At 42.2% G+C, this 16,234-nt stretch overlaps 2 protein-coding genes across 3 annotated transcripts in view; both read right to left on the bottom strand.

Annotated features, from left to right (window-relative positions):
* LOC134877898 (cysteine protease atg4da-like) overlaps nucleotides 1-4,897 on the bottom strand; it is a 6,554-nt gene extending 1,657 nt beyond the window's left edge. The window contains exons 1-9 of one of the 2 annotated variants that reach the window (XM_063903573.1): nucleotides 4,759-4,897; nucleotides 2,599-2,832; nucleotides 2,367-2,450; nucleotides 1,921-2,094; nucleotides 1,402-1,699; nucleotides 1,255-1,319; nucleotides 790-917; nucleotides 406-484; nucleotides 219-295 (exon numbers count right to left, since the gene is read on the bottom strand). In XM_063903573.1, the coding sequence (XP_063759643.1) occupies nucleotides 219-295; nucleotides 406-484; nucleotides 790-917; nucleotides 1,255-1,319; nucleotides 1,402-1,699; nucleotides 1,921-2,094; nucleotides 2,367-2,450; nucleotides 2,599-2,779 (1,086 nt within the window). In that variant the 5' untranslated portion in view covers nucleotides 2,780-2,832; nucleotides 4,759-4,897. The remainder of the gene's footprint in view (nucleotides 1-218; nucleotides 296-405; nucleotides 485-789; nucleotides 918-1,254; nucleotides 1,320-1,401; nucleotides 1,700-1,920; nucleotides 2,095-2,366; nucleotides 2,451-2,598; nucleotides 2,833-4,758) is intronic. The other variant, XM_063903574.1, reaches the window with a different exon arrangement.
* A 1,644-nt stretch (nucleotides 4,898-6,541) lies between these two features.
* The window catches only part of LOC134877895 (microtubule-associated serine/threonine-protein kinase 1-like), a 58,076-nt gene continuing 48,383 nt past the window's right edge, over nucleotides 6,542-16,234 (bottom strand). Inside the window, 10 exon segments of the mRNA XM_063903569.1 lie at nucleotides 6,542-11,186; nucleotides 12,802-12,992; nucleotides 13,199-13,277; nucleotides 13,280-13,331; nucleotides 13,439-13,561; nucleotides 14,304-14,533; nucleotides 14,690-14,911; nucleotides 15,035-15,285; nucleotides 15,451-15,611; nucleotides 16,070-16,179. Of these exon segments, the coding sequence (XP_063759639.1) occupies nucleotides 9,769-11,186; nucleotides 12,802-12,992; nucleotides 13,199-13,277; nucleotides 13,280-13,331; nucleotides 13,439-13,561; nucleotides 14,304-14,533; nucleotides 14,690-14,911; nucleotides 15,035-15,285; nucleotides 15,451-15,611; nucleotides 16,070-16,179 (2,837 nt within the window). The 3' untranslated portion in view covers nucleotides 6,542-9,768.

Here is a 16,234-nt window from a genome sequence, read left to right as displayed (position 1 = left end):
GGAGATATTGAATTGAGATTATACAAAATGAAAACACTCAGAGGTTCAGACTTAGATTAGCTGGTGGTGATATACTGTATACAAAGGGGGGTAGGATATGTCCTCGTGATGGCGTCATAGTGAGCCCCTTGCTTCCGTGCTGCACCAACAGTATCTGATGTAAGACTTTTTCAGCATGACTGGTTTACAAAGGTCAAAGAGAAGCAGTATTTGTTCACCTCCAGAGGGAAGTTCTCCTGGCTGATGTCCACAGTGGGCTGACAGTAGTGAGGGTCCAGGTACAGCAGGTGTTCGTCTTTGTCAGAAAGAAAAGAACATTCAGTTTCATAAAACATTTCTCAAAACGTGAGAGTAACTGACTTCAAACAGCAGGATAAATATGTAGTACACCATGATTGCACTTACCCTGGAAGCCGGTGAAGAATAAAGAGTGCTTTGGTTTCCCCCCGATGATCCCGATGCAGTACTGTAATGTCAACAGTCTCTACAGGAGAGAGAGAGAGAGTTATTTATTATTTGACACTCAATGTTTGCTAGCAGGGACCTTTCTTTATTTTTTACAATGAAACACATGCAGCAGGATGCTGATGTATTGCTGTGGAAACACAATTTATAATTAAGAATAAACCTTTGGGGAAAAAAATCAGCACATTGTACAACGATAAATACTTAAAATGCTGACTTTACTGTTTATATGCAGTATTGTTTATAAAGATATTCTGCTGTTAACCCTTTCCCCACTCAACGGACCGCACATCGTAGTGACTTTATTAAATATAGTTCAAATACTTTGACATATGAGATGTAGGAGCGGTTCAGGTCTTGTCCTCCGAGTCGAACAGGAACCAGGATGATGACGGACCTCCAGCCCTGAGGGGGGGGGCGCTCACACAACCTCCTCACGTCCTCCAGGTAGACTGAACACAGGGTGAGGGGGAGGGGGGGGGGGGGTAGAGACACACAGACGTGTCAAATGTTTGAAATACTTCTGTGTCCACGATGCATTTGAGGATCAGAGTTAATCAAAACTGTGAGGAGCAGTGTGTAGGATTAAAGGGGCCCTATTTTTGGTGGTGTTCCCTTTCCTGTAGTGTGCTCTGTAGATTTGTATGCATGCAAAGGCTCTGGTTTCAGACAGAGGGTGAAAAGAGGTGCTGCATGATAAAAATAAAGAGCTTTTTGAACATTAAAGCATGGAGACACTACATACTGATATGAACCTGACCATGATATAGCTTAACAGAAATGACTCACCAGTACAATCTTGTGCGACATACACGACTAGATTGGGAAGATCTGCTGAGGCTGCCACTGCCTTCCTGAAAAGATAAGGTAACTGTAATGATGCATCATCTTGATGAACTGGATAATTAACTGTCAGGTCATGTCTTCATTTCTCACCGGAGGATGTGTGCAGCGATGGACGGTCCGTACCAGTCCCCGGCCTTCTTCCCCGAGCTTTTCCCCAGCTCCACCAGCTGGTGAATCCCAAACGGGGCAGTGGGATGGTCTGCAAACCAGGACACCACCCGCCTGTGTTTGGCCTCCATGGGCCGGTCCAGCAGGGAGCCCAGGCTCAGTTTCCGGTTCCTCTGTTTGGACGATTCCTTCACTTCCTGCGCGCTCTCTGCACCGTCTGTGGAGTGGAGCAGGTCCAGGTCGTCCTTCACGGCATGGTGGCTCACACACCAAGTCCAGCCTGAAGACGGAAGGATAAAGTAACATGAGAACAAATGAAAACACCAGGTCTCTTTGTGATAGGGGTTCAAATATAGCTTTGTTTTTGCTGTCTAGCTAACCAGTCAAAATCTGCTTTCAGAGTCACACAGAAAAATCCAATAGACATATTTTTTCGACATTGTTTGGGTGCATGTCCCTGTGTGTGTGTGTGTGTGTGTGTGTGTGTGTGTGTGTGGTCACCTGGTGGCATCAGGTGCAGCAGCAGGCCTCGTGCCAGCAGCATCTGCCCGGTGCGTAACACACACCCCCAGCCGCTGTCAGAGGTCAGAGAGCCGCCGGGCAGCGGAGAGAAACCCCGCCTGTAGGTCAGCCACAGGAGGGAGGAGAAGCAGCGGCGGAAACGCTCTCTGTCCCCTGAAGCAGGGGAGGGACATTTTCCCGGGTTCAACATTTTTTCATACATTTTATACTATTATCTGGTATCTCTATTTTGTTATTTTCTTTTTAGGAGTCTTCCTCTATTGCTCTCCCGGAGGTTTCTAACATTTCCCTGTTAATCGTGGGGTTTCTTTGGGAGTTCTCCCTATGGACAGAGGGTGTCTTACTTTGTCCTGTAAAACCCCCTGAGACTAATGTACATTAATCGATGGATTGACATGAAAAAGACACATTCAGGACGGCCTCACCGTGATCCTTGAGCTCGTAGGACTGTCCGAACATGATGACAGGAGAGCTCTTACTGAACTTGGATTTCTGCTTCAAGGACCAGCCTGAAAAAAGAGGAACAGTTTCATCTCAATAACTGGAAGAGACAAACTGTTCTGATGAGATTCTACAAAGTGAAGTATGTAATTGCAATATTAGTCAAAATAATAGTATTTCAGTCCAAATCTTGCCGCCCTTGTTGGTAAAACAGACCATATTTGACGCTGTTCCAGGCTGAGATGAACCTGGACTTGAGTTGTCCTCTGTCCTCCGTCTCCCGGAGTTCCCGGCTGGCTCCAGGGTCTGGAGGCTGAGGGGATTCAGAGGAGAGGAAGTGCCAGCCGTCCAGGAGCTCATCTTCTTCAGGCGGCTGGGAGGAGGTGCTGGGGTTCATACCGGCGGGAGAAGATCAAAACCAGAAGAATTTCTCCTTATCTCCATTTCAGCCTGGGACCAAACGCAGAGGGAACATTAAACCAGTGACACAAGATCCAGGATGCGGCTGCGAAGAAAATATTCATCTGAAACACTCTGGTGTGAATCAAACACTTATCCCATAATTAGGTTTACATTTAGTTTATTGCTAGTAAGATCTGACCCAGAACTGATGGGATGTTAAGCGCGGAAAAGTCAGTAATTCTCTGTGACATTAAGAGAGGAAAGGCCATGTGACGGCGTCCTGTGACTCCAGGAATGTCCGTGATGTTGGTAAATGTTCTCAAACACATTTAGCTGTTTCCTCTAGAGCAGGGGTGTCCAAACCTTTTTCACCGAGGGCCACATACAGAAAAATATACGGAGAGCGGGGCCACTTCTAGGGGTGAATATTGCCTCATAAGTTAAGTTATAAGTTAGTAAAGCAAATCAAATGTAAGAGAATAATGCTCGATACTTAAAAATGGTTTAAGGAAAGAACAGCCTACATCCCGTCTGTCTTTAGGGTTCATCAATGTTGTTGGCAGCTCATTCCTTAAAACAGGAGCCTCAGAGTGCTGATAATCAGAGTAAATATGAAGGGTCCATCTCAAGCTGGTTACAGAAATAAGTTATTGGACTTTTTTTTATAAACTAAGATTTGTTAGAACATGTTTTAAATTCTAAATGACTGAATTTATTTTAAATTGGGCTCATTAATATATCTGAACATATATATTTGAGAAGTACAAAATAAGACAAGCAGAAGTTTAATCTCTGGGCCATATTCAGTATACTTTAGAATGTGCTGAGGGCAGACTCAAAAAGGCCTGCGGGCCGCATTTGGCCCCCGGGCCGCAGTTTGGACACCCCTGCTCTAAAGCATCACAGAGGTAGATACAACGCCTTATTTACTGGTGCGGCACAATTAATTTGATCAAAAGCGTAATATGGACTAGAGCAATATTTGGTAAAGGCAAAACGTGAAGGGAAAAAGCAGCAGATGTTGTGTTGATATCAAGAGCTACAAAGGAAATACTGTAACGTAGATCAAAGTGTTGATTCCACTGTGTTCAATGCACTCATAATGTGCTTGTCATAAAGATTAAATATCACTCAAAAACACATTTGAGAAAGTAATCAGAGGAAATAATCTACAACATCTATATGGCTTAAGATATTAGATGTATGAAGCTCCTATTTATCTGAAAGGTGTTGTCTCGCAATAGAATCCTCACTTTCAACAGTTTGCTTTACACACGTTTGCTACTGAAGATAAATAAAGGACAACTCTGTTAATATTATATCATGTAAAGGCAGAAAGGTGGCGAATTAATTCATCTATATTAACTTTAAAAGTAAATTCTGAATGTAGATATATTTCACATACAGGGGTGGAGGAGGTCCTTTAGGTAAAAGACTCCATTACGAGTAAAACATATTTCTGTGTTCTTTAAGTTTGTCATGTTGAGCCAATCCAAGATTGAAACAGTGGGTAGATTAGTAGTACAGCAAATAACAGGTTTTCCATGTGTAAACAAATATATAGTCCATATAAATGGAAAATATAGTGGAGTAGCATGTGTTAGGGTATGATAAAAAGGCCATACTGAAGTTAAGTTTGTTAAAACAGTATTTAAGTACAATACTTTAGTCAAGGTGATATGAAGTACGTCACAAACATTGGCTAGCTTACTGATGTTGATACTATCAGGTATAAATACAACGCAAATACACGATAAAAACACATTTTACAACCACAAATATAGGATAGTACTTCATAAAAATAACTCAAGGTCGAAAAACATTTAGGCTAGGTTTAAACTGAAAACAAACTTCAAATCCTTTATTTTTCATTAATTTCTCATAAAACTTTTCGCGATTCAACTTTAAAAACCGTCAATTCGCGGTAAAACTGAGGATTTATGACATTTTCAAAGCATGACATTCTTGTTTTACCTTCATTCGGGTATCGTCATGGTGTTTTCTTTTAGTTAATGCAACTTAATGAATGGATTTCGCTGAAGAAGGTGTTTAGTTTCGCAAGAGTCTCCGCGGGTCTCCGCTCGTAAAGACAGCAGAGTAAATCTGCATTCACTTCCTGTTTATACGTCGTCATCGGAGGCTCACTTTCATTTGTCCTCTCTTATCCAATCACAGCTGTTTCCTTGGTGAAGGAGCACAGCTGTGATTGGATAAGAGAGGACAAATGAAAGTGAGCCTCCGAAGGTAAACCAGTTACCAGTGGTTTAAAATAACTAAGTACATTTACTCACCTTTCCTTGAGTATTTCCATTTGATGCTACTTTGTACTTCCGATCCACTACATTTCAGAGGTAAATGGTGTACTTTTACTCTGCTACATTATTTAACACCTTTAGTTGCTAGGCAGATTAGGATTAATGACGGTAAATATAATCAGCCCTTAAATCAGACTGTAGTTCACCTGCAGTAAATCCAGCAGCTACCCTGCAGTATACAAAGCCATTCAAACTAGCTGCACCTTTACCAGCTCTGAGAACACTTTAAGGATCAATCATTATAAAACATATCAGAGATATTATTCTGAAATGGACCAATCAGACAATGACTACTTTTACTGTCGCTACTTTAAGTACATTTAGAGGAGAGTACTTTCTACTTTCACTGGAGGAACATTTAGAATACTTTCACTGTGACAGAGTATTCCTACACTCTGGTACTTCTACTTTACTCAAGTACAAGATCTGAGTACTTCTACTTTTACTCAAGTACAAGATCTGAGTACTTCTACTTTTACTCAAGTACAAGATCTGAGTACTTCTACTTTACTCAAGTACAAGATCTGAGTACTTCTACTTTACTCAAGTACAAGATCTGAGTACTTCTACTTTTACTCAAGAACAAGATCTGAGTACTTCTACTTTACTCAAGTACAAGACCTGAGTACTTCTACTTTGACTCAAGTACAAGACCTGAGTACTTCTACTTTACTCAAGAACAACATCTGAGTACTTCTACTTTACTCAAGTACAAGACCTGAGTACTTCTACTTTACTCAAGAACAAGACCTGAGTACTTCTACTTTACTCAAGAACAACATCTGAGTACTTCTACTTTACTCAAGAACAAGACCTGAGTACTTCTACTTTGACTCAAGTACAACATCTGAGTACTTCTACTTTACTCAAGTACAAGACCTGAGTACTTCTACTTTACTCAAGAACAACATCTGAGTACTTCTACTTTACTCAAGTACAAGACCTGAGTACTTCTACTTTACTCAAGAACAAGACCTGAGTACTTCTACTTTGACTCAAGTACAAGACCTGAGTACTTCTACTTTACTCAAGAACAACATCTGAGTACTTCTACTTTACTCAAGTACAAGACCTGAGTTCTTCTACTTTTGAGTATCTTACTCAGATATATAAATGTATTTGATGATTCTTTTAATCAACTTAAATCCTCTTACTGTGTTTATTCATGCACTATTATACAACAAATACAGTCCTCGTATGTGTACAGCTACTCGTGAATAACATACTATTATTATTAGAAAATAAATATGATACAAAAATCTGAAACTAACATAATACAGTATAATGAGGTACTATGAGATATATGAGGTTTAATTGGTTAAAACATAGTATGTATAACAGCACGGATATAATCGCTTTTCTACTGCAGGGTTTTTAATTCTAATAGATATAAAACAGATAAAGTTGGGTATTTAAAATAATACAGACAACTCGATGGGGTTTCTCTGCTTTTTATTACAGTTCTGCACTTTAGGCTTTTTTTGACAATGGTGGCTAATAAACATGAAGCAATGTAATAAACAACAACAGGCAGAGAGGGTCGTTGCAGTAAAAAAAAAAACACCCACAGACAAAACAGCAAAATCACAACTGCAGACAGAAAGGGATCACAGCACACACACACAGTGGGGAAGCCACACACACATTTCTCTAAATGCAAAATGTATAAATAACTGGTTTCAGTAGTAAAGCAGAAAGTCACTCACTGATTACATGTAGAAAATAATAAATAAAAAACGTCATTTCAGAATAAATAGAAAAATAAACAAAAATATTTAAAATAAAGTGCAATTTTCTCACATAAAACACCAACACATTGGGTAAATGTCTGAAAATATTGTAATAACTAAAACCTTTAAAGCTCAGGCTGCAACAGAAGAATAATGCATCAGAATAATTGTGTTTGAAAAGGAAACATGTCCACACATCGTTCTTTAACCTCAGGGATATTGATGTAATGTGACATTTCTCCAGAAGGTGGCGATCTATGACAAATCAGAGCTCTCGTGCTCTTATGCCCCAAATTCAGGATCATTTTTCTGTACTTTTTTAAAATCAAAAACACAAGACTTTGCCTCTAAGATGCTCTCAGTATATCCCCTCCTCACGTTGCTCTCACTGTAGGGTGCTCGCTTTTATGAAACTGGGCACTGTTGGATTGCATATCATTATGATTATTACACATTAAACACAACAAAGTAAATACACACACACACACTGGCACTTTCCGTCACATGACACACATCTGCATAAATAGCATTGAGTGAATCTAGCCTATACTCTCCTCACTAACACACACTCACTTCCTAAAATATATAATTGCACATGTTGACTACGACGACGCTTTGAAACTAAAATGTGTTTTTATTGCAACCCTTTCTTCTTCTTCTTCTTCTCTCCAGGGTAAACTCAGAACTCGGGGACGCTAGGACAGTTAGCATTGTCAGCTCGTGGCAGAGCGTCCCTGTGCAAGTTTATCAAACCTCCCTCGTTCAGTTCTCACTAATGTTCAGCCCTTAATTCCATCACTGCACAGGTTTTGGTTCCTTGGTCCAGTTTACAGTTTGTGTTGTATTCTTCTCTACATGAGACAAGACTTCATGTAATAACTTGACAAAATGTAAAGCATTCCCTCTTGTAATGGGGGGGTCAGTGCCTTGGGCCCACAGGGTGGCCGGTGCACAATTTGGAAAACATAATGAATCGGGATTATTATAAATGATATTGCAATTGAGGGAATTACAATTTTAAACATTACGATCATTGATAAACTGCCTTTTTTGATGAATGAAAATGTAATAAAACATGCGTTATGTAAATATAACCCAAACGGATTGTCTTTATCTGTAAACAGGTTTAATTTAGAGTAAAAGTGATGTAGTTTTGGAGGATTAAAGACGTCTTTTAATAAAAAATGATTGTATTTTATGTTTATTTAATTCAATAATCATTTATTGATGTGAGTATAAGGTCAAATAATATAATACAATGTATATGTTCATTCATAAAATCATAATGACAACAACGTTTATTTTATAAATACAAGCATGAATCATGCTGTCATTTTAATATATATTATTACTTTGGTAAATTATCACTGGGTGCCTAAAAAAGAGTCCCTTTTTTTCTTAAACTTCTAAAAATGATAATGCCTACAGTAGAGAAATCCAATTTGGAGTGTTATTCCATAATGCATGCATGAGTACAACTCCTGTATAATTTAGAAACAACTGTACTAAGATATATAGTGGGATATACATTACATAATGCATGTAGCTGTAAATATCCCTGTTTATCAGGAAATGCAGGTGTTATTAGGAAGTCAGCTGATGTAGTAAAGTAAGAATGCTTTACATTTTGTCGTTTTATCACATGATGTGTCGTTAAAGAGCCTGAACTCTTTCAAAAACTGGAATAAAGTGTGTGTTCCTCCTTTAAAATCGGACTAAATGGATGAAATATGAGTAATGCCTGTTTATAACCTAACCTGCTAACAGTTTGAGAAGTTGTTCACAGTGTTCTCCACCTGAAGGTCTGCTTTATATTTTTTTAGATTTCCATATTGTTCCATGTACAGTGTCAGACATGCATTGAGACGTATGCATGGTTTCCTCTATATATATATAACAACACATCGAACACACACAGGCCTACAGCAGATCCAACATGGCCGACGCTTCTTCACGTGTGCCGGCTATTTGGTTTTCAGGCGTTTCTGTTCCCCCCCTTCCCTCCTGTCACTCACAGTTAATCCATGATATGTCTGAGTGATGCTACAGTAGAAGGCACTATGGAGGGGGCTCTGTCTCCGTGCTGTTTGTGTGAACAGAAAGAGCGTGCTTTTATTTTGAAATTCGGAAAAACCACGTCGACAGCTGGGTATCCGAACACAGCCGAGTGACACCAGACAATTAGTGCTAATGATATAGGCTGGGACTCATTTGGACTTTCAGTTAATTCAGAGGGTTTGCCGATGCTTTTTATTGACTTATGCATTAATTAAATGTATTTACAGATTTTTGTTTACTTGTAAAATTGATTTGCTTTTTCATTTTTTTGTCTACAAATATTTATCGCTTTCCCCATCATACTTTAAATACTTTTACTCAAGTACTATCATCAATACAGGGCTTTGATCTTACAGAGTAGTATGTAAAGGACCCAAAACCATTCCTATTGGAGGGGATGGGTCAAATGCAGAATGTATTTCCCCTCTGTGGGACCTCTCTTCCTGCAGGTTTTACTTGAGTTTACTCATTTTTGGAACAGTTTTCCGATCATACTTTAAATACTTTTACTAAATCACCATTTTTAAAGCAGGACTTTTACTTTGAATGGGTATTTTAACGGTGTAGTAGTATTAGCAGTATCAGTAGTGGGAGTATTTATCCAAATGAAAGGCTCTCTGTCGTTTGCTAAAATGCAGATCTGTTTTATTTTTGAGTTTGAATTTGTGGAACATTTTCCTGATCATTCTTTAGATACGTTTACTTTCTTTATGCAGGACTTTCACTTGTAATGTAGGATTGTTTTGGAGTTTCTATAAGTTATTTCTGCATTTGTGGAATACGTCTCACATTGTCTCACAGGTTGCCCCTCTGTTCACACACACATACACACACACACACCGTTGCTCAGATCTCCCTCCATATATGGGCGTCTCCTTTTATCACGAGTGATGTTTGGAGCTGCGAATGTTTCCTCTGTCAGCCATGTTCGCTGAGGCCTGCCCCCCCCGCCGCCCCCCTGCGGACGCCCCCTCTGCCTTCCCCGCGTTCCCCTTCTTCTCCTCGCTCATCTTGGCGTTATCTTTTACTTTGACCCCCTCCTGCGACCCCCCCTTCAGCACTGTTTTGGCCACGCTGGTGAACTGAGTGACGAAGCTGGCTTTCTCTCCGGGAGACATCGGGCGGGGTTTGTTTGAGGAGGGGGAGGCAGCGGTGGAGGAGGGGGAGGTTGGATTCTCCTCCAGGACCTCCAGGTGCGCCCTCTCCTCTTTCCCCCCCCGGTAGCTGTGGGACACTTTAGGTCTCAGAGGAGCATGGGGGGGAATGGGCGGTGCAGGTGCTTTGACTTTTACCGTTTCTGCAGCTTTTTCGACAACTTTTTCGCCGCTTTCTGAGCCTTTCCGTAGCTTCGGTTGCTCGGTAGGTTTCGGGATGCTCCCTTTCTCTTTCCCCTTCTCCTCCTGAGCTTTAGCTACAGCTCCACTGTCTGTCTGCTGCTTACCGTCTTGTTGCTGCCCTTTTAAAGCTATAGTCTTCTCATAGATTTTACCCTTGGATTCCGCTGCTGCTTCAGCACTTCTTGCAGTTTTCTCCGCTAGGTTCTGCTTCTCCTCGGCAGCTGGACAGGACTTCTCCACACCCTCACTTTTCTTTAACGCCTCAGCCTTCGATATTTTATCCACAGCACTCTCTTTAGTATCTTTCTGCGGGATGAGAGTGTCCCGACTGAGCGGCGACTCCTGCCTCCCCATCCTCCTGATCGGCTTCGGCCCTCCGATCTCCATGGGAGGAGAAGGTGAGGAAGACGATGAAGGTGAAGGTGGGGCCGGTCCGTTCTCACCCTCCATCTCTAGGAGACTCTGCAGGCTGTGTTCGCAGTGGAAGGAGTCTCTTCTGTAGTCGCCGTGCGACACCTCCAGGCTGTGTTTACGCAGCGACACCCCACCTGTGAGAGGGGAAGGCGAGGATGACGATGAGGAGGAGGAAGGTAGATTTGCTCCGAGTTTTTCCGCAGATTGCACCCTCTGCAGGAGAGGGGATCGCGGCGGCTCGGCACTCTTCGGTCGCGGGCGGGAAACAGGGGGCGAGGAGTGCAGTTTGGCGGGAAACGTCTGCGTCGTGTTGGAGCTTCCCACAATGTGGCCCGAGAGAGGGGGGGGAGAGGAGGTGGTGGGTGATGGCGTGTGAGCCAGAGGGGAGAGAGGGATGTTGCCGGCGGATTTGCAGCGAGCCGAGCGGTACTGACGGTGCAGTTTGGGCGACAGGCCGTGCAGCGAGCTGGGCCTCATGTGGTGGGAGGAGGAGGTGGCCGGGGAGTTGGGGGTGCTGGAGGCCGGAGAGCTGCTCTGAGAGGAGGTGCCTGAGGAGAGGAGGGAGGACAAAAAGTTGAGAAAATACAGATGTGGCTCTTTATTTACTATCATCGGGATAAAACACTTTGCTGCGATTAATAAAAACCTGTTGTGTTTTTAAATATGCCTTTATGTATTTTACATACCTCTGTGCAACGTATTCTACCTCTATATACCTCTGTGTAACGTATTATACCTCTATATACCTCTGTGTAACGTATTCTACCTCTATATACCTCTGTGTAACGTATTCTACCTCTATATACCTCTGTGTAACGTATTCTACCTCTATATACCTCTGTGTAATGTATTCTACCTCTATATACCTCTGTGTAACGTATTCTACCTCTATATACCTCTGTGTAACGTATTCTACCTCTATATACCTCTGTGTAACGTATTCTACCTCTATATACCTCTGTGTAACGTATTCTACCTCTATATACCTCTGTGTAACGTACTCTACCTCTATATACCTCTGTGTAACGTATTCTACCTCTATATACCTCTGTGTAACGTATTCTACCTCTATATACCTCTGTGTAACGTACTCTACCTCTATATACCTCTGTGTAACGTATTCTACCTCTATATACCTCTGTGTAATGTATTCTACCTCTACATACCTCTGTGTAACGTATTCTACCTCTATATACCTCTGTGTAACGTATTCTACCTCTATATACCTCTGTGTAACGTATTCTACCTCTATATACCTCTGTGTAACGTATTCTACCTCTATATACCTCTGTGTAACGTATTCTACCTCTATATACCTCTGTGTAACGTATTCTACCTCTACATACCTCTGTGTAACGTATTCTACCTCTATATACCTCTGTGTAACGTATTCTACCTCTATATACCTCTGTGTAACGTATTCTACCTCTATATACCTCTGTGTAACGTATTCTACCTCTACATACCTCTGTGTAACGTATTCTACCTCTATATACCTCTGTGTAATGTATTCTACCTCTATATACCTCTCTATATACCTCTGTGTAACGATTCTACCTCTATATACCTCTGTGTAACGTATTCTAACCTCTATATACCTCTCTATATACCTCTGTGTAACGTATTCTACTCTATATACCTCTGTGTAACGTATTCTACCTCTATATACCTCTGTGTAACGTATTCTACCTCTATATATACCTCTGTGTAACGTATTCTACCTCTATATACCTCTGTGTAACGTATTCTACCTCTATATACCTCTGTGTAACGTATTCTACCTCTATATACCTCTGTGTAACGTATTCTACCTCTATATACCTCTGTGTAACGTATTCTACCTCTATATACCTCTGTGTAACGTACTCTACCTCTATATACCTCTGTGTAACGTATTCTACCTCTATATACCTCTGTGTAACGTATCTCTACCTCTATATACCTCTGTGTAACGTATTCTACCTCTATATACCTCTGTGTAATGTATTCTACCTCTATATACCTCGTTTAACCCGTATACACACATTCATACACACTTTTGTACTTCTAAATACCTCTGTTAACATGTCCCTGATACCTCTATATATCTTTATATACTTCTATGTCCTTTCATATGGGGATTATATACATTTCAAAGACACAGATGTATTCTTCAGTACTGACCCACGTAGGGGGGTTCGGTGAGGTTGGAGCGGTAACTCTGGGTGGGGGACCGTGCGGAGAGGCTGTGGGTCGGGGAGCCGGGCAGACTGTCCCCAGAGGAGAGGGAGCGGTTCAGAGAGGAGAGGCTGCGGCTGGTGTGAAGCAGGTTCGACTGTTTGGTGATTTTCCTGAACAGAGAGCTGCGCTTCTTCCTGAAAGAGACAAAACGGAGAATAAGGGAATGTAAAATTCAGCACAAAACACAACAAAAATAAGTCCCTCAATTCAAGTCAGAGGATTACGAAATAATAATTACAAACAAATGAAATCAGATCAAAAATAAGATAAATAAGAATGAAATCATTCTAAATATAATACATCTAAATTGATTCATGTACAAAACTTTGCAGTAACGTACTCTTGCCCCTCCTTGGCTCCCGTCCTCTTGCTGCGCCGCGCCATCTTGGATTTATAGCTGGATTTGCGAGCAGGACCGACTTTATGGAGGTGTTCTCGAATGGAGTCGTCGTAACCGTCACTTTGCTTCCACTCTGTAGATTACATAAGAATGAATCACATTATTCTATCAGTAAAGTTCATTTCAATCATCGTATGAAAATCCTAAAAAGTAGATAAAGATCAGACGTGTAGTCCTCACCTTCAGGATGAGCTCCACCACCTCCGTATGGACCAGACCGTGGACTGACTCCCCGTTCACATGAGTGATGAGATCACCGGCGCTGAGTCCAGCTTCATGAGCCGGTCCTCCGTCTTCAACATGCTGTGGTTAGAAGAAAAAAGGACTTAATGAAACACATTTACTCAGAAAGCTGTTTATAAAAAGGGCCGATGGAATAAGAACAAACATATAATAACTCTGGAAGAAACATCTAAGCGCTTGAAATGATGCTATTGGTAGCATGAGGGCTGCACAATATCGAATAGGACCTTTATCCAAATGGCAGTAAGTGCAATATTTGTTCACGGCAAAATATGTGAAAAATATCTGACTGAAGTATTGTTTAGCTGCAGGGAAGTCCTGATATTCGACAGCCTTAATAAAAAATCCTTGTTAACGCAATTGCAATATCAGTTAATGTCATCACAGTTAGTACACATTTCCACATTGTACAGCCCTAGATAGTTTTATACTGATATCTAAAACAAAACTATGAACTGAATTACCCACGGTGTTCCACAGGGCTTTATACTCGGTCCCCTCATCTTTATTTTATTATCATACAGGCTGTTTCAAAGCTATGCAGACGACACAACTGTTTATTCTGCTAGTGCCTGAAGACCCAATGTTTAGTAAACCACATTTAAAATCTTATAGTTTCAAGTATTTTAATAGAGAGTAAAGCCTCATTTTGAGGATTATTCAAAACAGACAAAATACAACTCTGTCAGGAGGATTGCATTTTTCCACTGGAACTATTACGTACATACATAAAGTATGTACAGTACTGTATGTTTCTTATTCGCTGTATAAATGAAGTGTATTATAGCTCCTCCTCTCTTACCCAGACCATGTGATGCACGCTGTACACGTCGCTGTCTCCCATGTAAACTCTGATGGCTCTCAGCGTGAAGCCGTACTTCTTCCCGGCGCGGTGGATGGTGATGGGGGAGAGCTGCACGTTCACCATGGGGGAGTAATCTCTGCTCGGGGAGGAGTCCCGGGAGGAGGGGTTTGAGGAGAGGGAGCGAGGAGACATAGGGCTTGCCAAGGGGGAGGCGACGTGCTGCTCCACTGAGGAGAGAGGGAGGGAGATCAGGTTAGATCACAGGATTTATTTTCTACAAACGTTTTTAAATGTGTTTATTAGCAAATGTGACCTTCTTTCAAATTAAGGGAGTGGGAGAGAAAGTCCCTCTGGAGGGAACACAGGGGGTTCAGCAGTTTTACCTGCAGGAATGATGACGGACAGAGCTGTGGCTGACGCAGATTTGATGACTTTAGTTCCCGGTCTTGAGTTGTTCTTCTCTCCCTCAGAGAGCTGATGGTGTCGGACCCTCCGGAGCACCAGGTCTGTCGTGGCACCTCGAGGCCCCTGGGTGTCCAGGAGTCCCAGAGGAGCAGCACTGCCTGTGAGAGGCTGAGGCGCATCAGCAGGTCTCAGAACCTTATCTGTGATGTAATGTGAGAAAAAACCCCAACGATAAATATCTCTTCGTACAAACTGTGATCGAATACAGGTTTAACACTTCAAACTTGATCTTGTAAAATGGATATTGCATCCCCATCACCCACCCACTGCAGCTGTGAGCCCGTTGCTCTCTTTAAGGACTGTTCTCAGGTCTCCCTGCGATGGGAGGGGTCCCTCCAGAGAGGCCCCTCTATTCTTCAATGAGAGCCTGCTGGGGACCGGCAGTTCCGAGTCCAGCTCCAGAGGGGAGGACAGGCGGTGAGTGTCCATGAGGGCCGAGAAACGTCTACGGGCCCCCGAGGGAGGGCTGGAGTCGCTCTCGTAGAAGGACGACTCGGAGCAGGATAGACGCTTCCTGAGGAAAACAAGGTGGCAAAAGCACTCAGATAAAAGCAGTAATACCACACTGAAGAAATACTTTGCTATGATAAACACTTCCTGAGAAAAAAGGTATAGGTTAGGGCTTCCATAAAACTCTTTGGACGTGTTGTTAGATTGACAGTTTGTCTCCTGCACTCACATCTCCGGAGACCCGGTCCTCCAGCTCTTGTCTCGGAGCGTCAGGCTGCCAAGACTCTCTCTCTTGGCCACTCGATCCTCTCGGGGAACTTTGTGTTCGCGGAGCGTCACACCGGGGTGTTTCTGCTCCAGCTGAGACAGGTGCTCCATGCTGCTGTACACCTGCAGGACACAACAACACACCGAGTGGATATGTGGATTCAAAACTACAAATCAGTCCCTGTCTAGAGAGAGATGAGTGACGCAACAAATGCATGAAACACAATCTTTGTAAATGATTGATCCTTTAATGCTTGCCAGAGTGACAGTGAGTGAGCAAAGCTTAGTAGGTAACATGACCCAAATATGATATAATACTCCCCTGACCAGGTACCTGCTATAAAACACCCAGACAATAAGCTGTGTCTCAAGATCAAAGATTCACAGTCTTTATGATTGTGGTAGTTTTGGCAGTGACAATCTGAAATCTGAATAAACTTAAGACATAAACAATAAACGTGCCAGATAATGCGGTAGATATACTTGGATACTGTCCTTAGTACGCTGCCATGTCTTGTAATGTGAACACTTGCACAGTTTGTGTAGCGTTGACTCAACCCTTCTATCTAATCCCGTCTGACCTTGCTGAAGCGAGGGGAGCAGGAGGAGAAGCGATGCATCTCCACCGGCTCGTCGTCGTTGGTGTCGTCTTCATCGTACGACTGCACGTGGTGGTAGCGCTCAGACCGGGCTGAAGACAAAACATCGCAGCCTTTAATTGGAACACATGTGGAGAATAATGAAGC

This window comes from Eleginops maclovinus, chromosome 16, assembly GCF_036324505.1.
Source record: "Eleginops maclovinus isolate JMC-PN-2008 ecotype Puerto Natales chromosome 16, JC_Emac_rtc_rv5, whole genome shotgun sequence".
Classification (NCBI taxonomy): domain Eukaryota; kingdom Metazoa; phylum Chordata; class Actinopteri; order Perciformes; family Eleginopidae; genus Eleginops; species Eleginops maclovinus.
This window is presented reverse-complemented; position numbering and strand designations above follow the sequence as displayed.